Here is a 7,651-nt window from a genome sequence, read left to right as displayed (position 1 = left end):
AATAGATAGCTAGTGGGAAGCAGCCGCATAGCACAGGGAGATCAGCTCAGTGCTTTGTGACCACCTAGAGGGGTGGGATAGGGAGGGTGGGAGGGAGATGCAAGAGGGAAGAGATATGGGGACATATGTATATGTATAACTGATTCACTTTGTTATAAAGCAGAAACTAACACACCATTGTAAAGCAATTATACTCCAATAAAGATGTTAAAAAAATCCTTAAAAAGATAATAATGTTAATCATTTACCCCTTTAAAAATCCCTTGCTTTCTATCAAAGAGGACTCGGAGTGATGTAAAACTATATAAAGCATTGCTTCTCTAATCCTGAACGCTAAGGGCCTTTCAAGACTGAGGAAAGCTGGCATGATTGGGAGGCTTGTAAGGGAAAAGTTTCCATATAGATACAACAAAAAGCACATCGACCTAATATAGTTTTGTAGCAGAAGTGTTTGTTAATTTTAGTTTATATAGCACCATCATCCGATGAGAGCATATTTGGCCCCGAGCAGGGAGGAATCAGCCTTGCAGAGACAGCAGGGTGCAGACACTGCTGTTTATAAAACAGGTTTTCTTCTTTTTTTCCTCCTCTGTCTCCTCTTCCTCCTTTTCCCACTCTTCTTCTTCTCCTTCTAGAAGAACATGTTACGAATATTTTCACGTTTGTCAGCACAAATGTGGGGAGAAGAATCAAACTGTCCATTTAGGACAGAAAATCAAATTTCACTTGGCCCTGTATCATTCAGTCACTGATGTTCAAGGAGAGGAACTTTCTTAAGCACCCAGTACAGTCTTGTAGAGATATTTGTAGAGAAAGAGTAGCTTGACATGATGTAAACAAGATACAGGCTTGGCTACAATGGGGATGACTTTGGATGACACGATGGGGAAACCAGGCAGAGTGGGGTTTTCCTGTATTTTTATTTTTAGGATGTAAACATACAACTGTATATCCTTACTTGGATGACTCTTCTGCTTTCTGATGCAAAAATCCAGCAGCTATTTAATTTTTTATTTCAAATACAAAATAACATGTCAGCCTTATCCATCAAAGAGTAGATAGGCATTTGAAATTATTCATTGCATCCTTTTTGCATTTCTAATTTTACCTTTGAAAGCAGACTATGGGTGTTTATCTTAGTCTTCTAATGAGAAAGGATAATAAGCCTGATATAAATGCAATTAAGTTTTTTTTCATACTGTAAACAGGAAGAATTCTTTCATCTGAGCTTAAGTCTGCAATGCTAAAAGGAGAAAATAATGTCAGTTCTTAGTGACTGGCTGGGACGACAGTGGGAGAGGGCGCCCCCTTCCACCTACTTCAGCAAAACAAAGCTGCAGATGTGGTCCAGCCTCACCAACTTCCTGGAAGACACCTTGAAATCAGTAAGGAAACAACTAAGTCCTCTCTTCAAGGAGTTGCAGAAGAACACAAGTGGCAGGATGACAGGTAAGAACTCTTGCTACTTCTGTTGCAGCTTAATTTTGAAGCTTGTTACACATCCAGAGTGAATACAAGTGTAGGAATGCACAAGTAAAAGTTGACTCGTAAGCATCTTTGGTAAAACTTTATTCCCTTTGTTTTTCATATCTCCTTTCAAAATATCATGAATATCCATTAAGAAAAAATATATTCATCTTCAAAATGCTGAAGCTAGTTCCTGGGTTCAAATTTTACCATCTTATTAATTCTGTGTCAGTCAATTGTTTACCTAGGCAAAATTCACTGTTTGCTAAGCCAGAGAGTTTGGTCCTTTTCCCTCTACAATTTGCTCTAAAAGTTAATTGCCAACAACCCAATTAAGCATCTCTTAGACCACAGCACCCAAGACTTAAATTGTTCTATAATTAAGTTCTACTTATTTTCTATCTAAAATATTTGATTTGGTGATGGGCTCCACGGACAAGCCTATTGGACATCACTGAATGTGTTTTCTCGTTTACACGTCATACTCATGATCCAATTCTCACAATAAAGTCTTTTGGAAACAATTTCCTGTCTCAACTTTAGATCTTCATCTAAACCAGTCAGTTCTTTAAAATGAAGTATTTAAAAACAAACAAACAAACAAACAAAGCCCACCTATTTAAATAGGTTTCTCCTGCGTCTTTAACTGCCTACTCATTTTTCCCTAACTCTTCACATGTCACTGAAGCACTGTACCAATCAAGTCATATGCCTTACTTCTTCCCTTCCCCTGCCCTGCTCCTTATTTGACATCTGTTAACATAATTACTGTCTACACAAGAGCTGTAACACACAAATATGCATGCGGATATTTTATGTCAACGTATGCCTACATCTCTTTACACAAAGGTCTCCAAAGCAGGGCTTTGTCTTCTTGGTTTTAACTCTACCACATTTAGTAGATGTTCAACCAATATTTTAAAAGTTATGAAGCTATAAACAAGGAGAAATTATTTTTCCTGGTTCTTTCACAGATATTAAGGACTAGAAAGAAAAGTGGAAAGATGAATGATAGAAGTATGTCATGTATGTCATAAGCAATGAAAAGTCAAATGGAAAAAGGTTGTTTTTCAAATAAATGCAAGTTTTTCAAAATATTTTTTAAATGTAGAAGATAGGGCTTCCCTGGTGGCGCAGTGGTTGAGAGTCCGCCTGCCGATGCAGGGGACACGGGTTCGTGCCCCGGTCCGGGAAGATCCCACATGCCGCGGAGCGGCTGGGCCCGTGAGCCATGGCCGCTGAGCCTGCGCGTCCAGAACCTGTGCTCCGCAACGGGAGAGACCACGGCAGTGAGAGGCCCGCGTACCGCAAAAAAAAAAAATTTAATTAAAAAAAAAAAAAAGCTGTTGCTGGGAATTCCCTGGCGGTCCAGTGGTTAGGACTCTGCACTGCCACTGCAGGAGGCCCAGGTTTGATCCCTGGTCAGGGAACTAAGATCCTGCAAGCCACTCAGCATGGCCAAAAAGTAAATAAATAAAAAATTTAAAAAGCTGTTGCTGAGCCAGAGGTGAAACAAAGCCCCAGTATGAGCAAGCAGGTTCTAGGATAGCCAGGGGGGTCTAGGAGCCCACTGCTGCAGTTTAACGCCTGAGCACTCATGGGAGCCTGTACAAAAAGATGATATCCCAGATAGGGGGGCCTCCCTCGTCTGTGGGATCCACAATCCGATCTGTACCGCTTGGGTTCTCTTAACCTCGGCCAGGCAGGCTGAGTTTCATTTTCATTTTACGCCTGCAACCACGTCTACCTACACAACTACGGGTGTCACCACTGACTGGTTGAAGTTATCATTTCTCCATATAAATTATCAGCACTATAATTTCTTTTGAAAGAAGAGAGTGTTCCACGCATAGAAATTATTGTGTCAAAATTCAAAGTAGATTTAAGTATAAATACATGCCAGGCTGCTATGGGTCAGCCCCGAACGGGGAGGACAAAGGACATGGCAGAAAGGCTCTGTGGAGCAGCTGTGAAGCGCTCAGGCTCAGGCGCTGGCTGGCTGCATGCAGTTCCAGGACCAGGGCTCTTATACAAAGGCTTCAGGCAGCCATAAGGGATGGCTGCAGGTACAAAATAAAAACTTGTTTTTGCCTGAGTCGAGTAAGGCAAAAGGAGTCTTGCTTATAAATTGGTGTTTTTCTTTCAGTCTCCCTCCTACTTATCAGTGGGTTGCTATAGGTAGTTTTATCTTTGACTAGGAAGGGCAGCAGTAGTGGCCATTAATTATCATACGCCTCAGCACAAACATGGGACCATTGTTCCATTGCTGGGGTGGACCCTGGGATGCTGCAGGCCGAAGGGGGGGTTTTTTTTTTTAATGTGCTAAATTATACGGAAACCACAAGAACAATTAACAAGGCAAAGTGAAGAAAGAATAAGCCATATTTAATGTGGAAACATCTAGAAATGGCATGTGAATTACTTTTGACACTTTTTCACTAGGTGAACAAAGAGGTGAATTTTATAAAGTACTGTGAGCTTTTGCTTCTGGCATTTTAAAAGCAAGATAACTTGTTTGTACTCTGCTGCCTGGTGACTGAGCAGAGCTGAGGCAGAGGCCTGGTCCCAGGCACCTGGGAGGAGCTGCTCAAGAGCAGGTTCCCTCTCCTGACTCCAAGGGAACCAGGAGCTGCACTGAATTTAGTTTCTCAAGTATGATGCAGTTCCTAGGAAGCAAAAGGTTATTATTTTTTTAAACGTAAAATTTAAGAGAGGCATCAAATTTGTCGAGTGCTTAATTCATTGTGTCTCAGGGCCACTATGGTTATGGCTGAAGGGCAGAGCTTCTGAACCCTCAAGGGGCGTAGCGCTGACTGGGCAGTTAGACATCCCAGGGCCCGCCCCAAATAACCAAGTCTGCATTTAATCTTCAGGAAAGAAATGTTAGAGAAGATAATCCTCAGGACACAAAATCAAGTCTCAGCAAAAACGGTCCAAATTTTGAGTTGCTGGTTGAGTTGGTAAGCCAATTATCACATAATAAGAATTTTCTATTTGTTTTGCTCCTGGCCAAAAAAAAAAAAAAAAAAAAAAAAGCTTCAACCTTTATTCTGGTTCGTTCTTCCTTTTTTCTTGAAAGTTTCTCTTAGGGGGAAAGAACCCTCTAAATATAACTGGGGGAAATCCAGCCAGTAGATTTTTCTTTTGAATAAATCCTGGTCTAAAAAGAAGTTGAGCCAAGAGGATGGACGTGTAACATCTCGGCAGCAAGAGCCATCTCTGTGCTACTCCTTGCTTTTCTGATAGGACGCTAGGACGGCATTTAAAGAAATGGTACATGGACATGAAGGTTCACAGTGTTTAACCGACCCATCAGCTATGGTCTGACTTCAAACGCTGAGTATAATCAATATAACTTTTAGGGCTCTGTCTTTCCGTTTAGAAAGGGTAGTAGTGGGTGAAGCAGGTGCAGACAGGCAGAGACTTGGTCCTGTGCGACAGTAACACACAGTGCATGCGTGCCGTCTAGCATTTCTGCAACACACATCCACATTTATTATCACGTTTCAACCTCAGAATCCTGTAAGTCAGGTGTTAGAACCCACATTTTGTAGAGGAAGAAGTAAAGTCAGAAAACGTAAAGGATTTCCCTAAGGTTAGACAACAGGCAAAGAGAGAATCTTGAATCCTGCAGCGCGGAGCTCAGCCCCAAGGCTCTTTCCCAGTCACACAACACCCAGGGCCGGTCCGCCTACAGTGGACGGTCCGCCGTGGACCTCACCGGCCCCGCGCTCACTCATCCCCAAACCCATCCCCAGGAACCACCAAGGAGGAGGGCATTTACATAGTGCAGTCATTACGAGAGAATCTCATCCGACTATTGGTAATAATACCTGACAATGGTTTTAAGACAACAACAGAAGTTTTGACAACTGAAACCTTAAGTCAAAATGATGATAAATGTTAGATAACTCCAGTATTTTAAAAATATGTAAATACACATAAAATATAATGTGGGCTGTAAGCCAACTGCCAAGTGGGATATAGATGTATTTTTTAACTCATTAGGTATGTCTAAATAGGCATTATATACAGACCATGTGTTTGAAAGATAAAACTTAACCAAGAACAGTGCTTAGAGTATTTCAAACAGAATGAGTTTTCTGATTTTTCTCTTAAATTACTTTTACATTTTAATTTTAGTTCATGCAATTATGGTTGACGTTTCAGGTGAAGATCACATGGCATTACACGTTAGTATTGTCATATTTTATTTGGGGCGGTGTGGGGCAGACCTAGGGCTGGAGGGGAAAGAGGAAATTGTGTTCTAGGAGTTTTAATCGTTCTAGGCTCAAGTATTACAAGGCCATTAGATTTTCAAAATTGAATACTGTAATTGTTTTCTATTGTAAAGATCCTAATTTTACAACTTTTCAAAAGTACAAATATAAGGAAAAGAATTACCTAGTCCCAGTAAGGAAAATTAATTTCTCCATACATAAACATAGCTCAGTTACTATCAGGATGTGGGATTTCTTTACACCAGTGTATGGCTTTTCCCTCTGCATTACAAAATAAAACAGGACTTTGATATATAGAAAATATAGACCACCTGGCAACCTAATTACCCAGGAGTGGCGGGTTCACAGGTACTTTTCCCTAAACACGGGAAGAAGAGCCTGAGTTTCAGTATTTCATAACACTCAACGAGAAGTAACTGTTGAATTAGTTGATGATGAGAGGCCTAGCTCATGTCAGTTCTTCTGTCTACAGGATAATCAATAAAATGCTAATGGGAAAAAGAAATAGGAAAACAAAGAGTGAGCAACCCAAAGGCTTTCTCATGAGACCTTCACCTCCGTAAAGGCAGTACTCTGTCTTATCAGTGATGATGAGAGGCCTAGCTCATGTCAGTTCTTCTGTCTACAGGATAATCAATAAAATGCTAATGGGAAAAAGAAATAGGAAAACAAAGAGTGAGCAACCCAAAGGCTTTCTCATGAGACCTTCACCTCCGTAAAGGCAGTACTCTGTCTTATCATTGCAGAGCCAACAGCTAGCACATGACACAGAATACATATTCGGATGGATAGATGGATAAAATTAAAGTCTCAATCTGCCCTCCTCAAGATCCAAGAGTTCAAAGCCCCATCTCTACTACAGCATTAAGCTGGCCAATGTGAGGGACTATTTGGTGATGATGGGGACAAGCAATGGTCAGCAGGGTCCTCCATTGTACCCTATCAAGGTTCCCTTCAACCCTGCATATCACAAACCAGAAAGGGGCACTCAGAGTGACTGCCTGACTGCTCAATACTGTCATTTCTCTGTCTCCTTTGACCGTCAGGCTTTTTGAGGCTGTACACCTGAAAAGAGTCATTATGCTTTCCCTCTGAGTTCTTAATGCTTTTCTACAGGAGAGAAAGCTGCAGCTGGACTCAGCCGAAAGGCGGACCAGCGTCATCAGGGAACTCTTACAGAATGAGAGAAAATACGTGCAAATGCTGGAAATTGTGAGAGATATTTACAAAAGGCCACTTAGAGCAGCACTGTCACCAAATAGAGCAATTCTGAGCGCTGCAGATATCCAGATCATTTTCTCTGATATTCTGCTGATGTCATGTCTCAACAGGTGAACTCTGAATAGGCGTATTTTGAAATATTCATTGTGCGCTGGGAGGAACCCACACTTAATTGTTTCCAAAAGCTATGCAGAGGCCCAGTCATTCTCTGCCCTTCTTGGGGACCTTGCCTGATCACCTCACAGAAGACAGAGGATTCTTGACACTGGACTGCGACCAGGAGTGATGACTCCCAAGGGAGTATCCCTGCCTCGACTCAGAGCCACAGTACAAGGAGTGGAGTTCAGTGCCTGGGGATTCTGTATTCAATATGCTGTTCATGCAAAAGACAATGCGAAGGGGAGCCACACGGAGCAGCTCATAGTCAGCAGTATTTGGCTGAGCAATGGGAAAGGAACGGGAGGCTACAGTGTCACCAAGTCACTAGGATACTTTGCTTAGAGAACCGGAGGCTGGGGGTTAGTGTAATAACAGTATATGTTATGAGTGTGGAACAGTTGAGAGAGAAAAGTGATCATTTGCCTTGGTGATAAAGACAAACTGAGCTTGTGCTTCTCTGTCAGTAACTCTCTAGGTCACTTAGAACAAGTTCCTTAGCTCAGGGGACCCAGATCCTATAAAAGGAACTAGGCCTCTTCCAGTTTTCAAGGCCTATGACGGCT

The 7,651-nt window shown here is 41.8% G+C and overlaps 1 protein-coding gene and 1 non-coding gene across 2 annotated transcripts in view; both read left to right on the top strand.

Annotated features, from left to right (window-relative positions):
- ECT2L (epithelial cell transforming 2 like) overlaps window positions 1–7,651 on the top strand; it is a 56,587-nt gene that overhangs the window by 34,341 nt on the left and 14,595 nt on the right. Inside the window, 3 exon segments of the mRNA XM_024122418.2 lie at window positions 1,267–1,493; window positions 4,341–4,427; window positions 6,825–7,039. Of these exon segments, the coding sequence (XP_023978186.1) occupies window positions 1,267–1,493; window positions 4,341–4,427; window positions 6,825–7,039 (529 nt within the window).
- On the top strand, window positions 2,825–2,897 carry TRNAG-GCC (transfer RNA glycine (anticodon GCC)). Its single transcript has one exon. It is a non-coding gene; the product is annotated as a tRNA-Gly (tRNA).

The sequence above is a fragment of the Physeter macrocephalus genome, chromosome 10, assembly GCF_002837175.3.
Source record: "Physeter macrocephalus isolate SW-GA chromosome 10, ASM283717v5, whole genome shotgun sequence".
Taxonomy (NCBI): Eukaryota; Metazoa; Chordata; class Mammalia; order Artiodactyla; family Physeteridae; genus Physeter; species Physeter macrocephalus.
The sequence above is the reverse complement of the archived record's forward strand: the minus strand, read 5'-3'. Positions and strand labels throughout refer to the sequence as shown.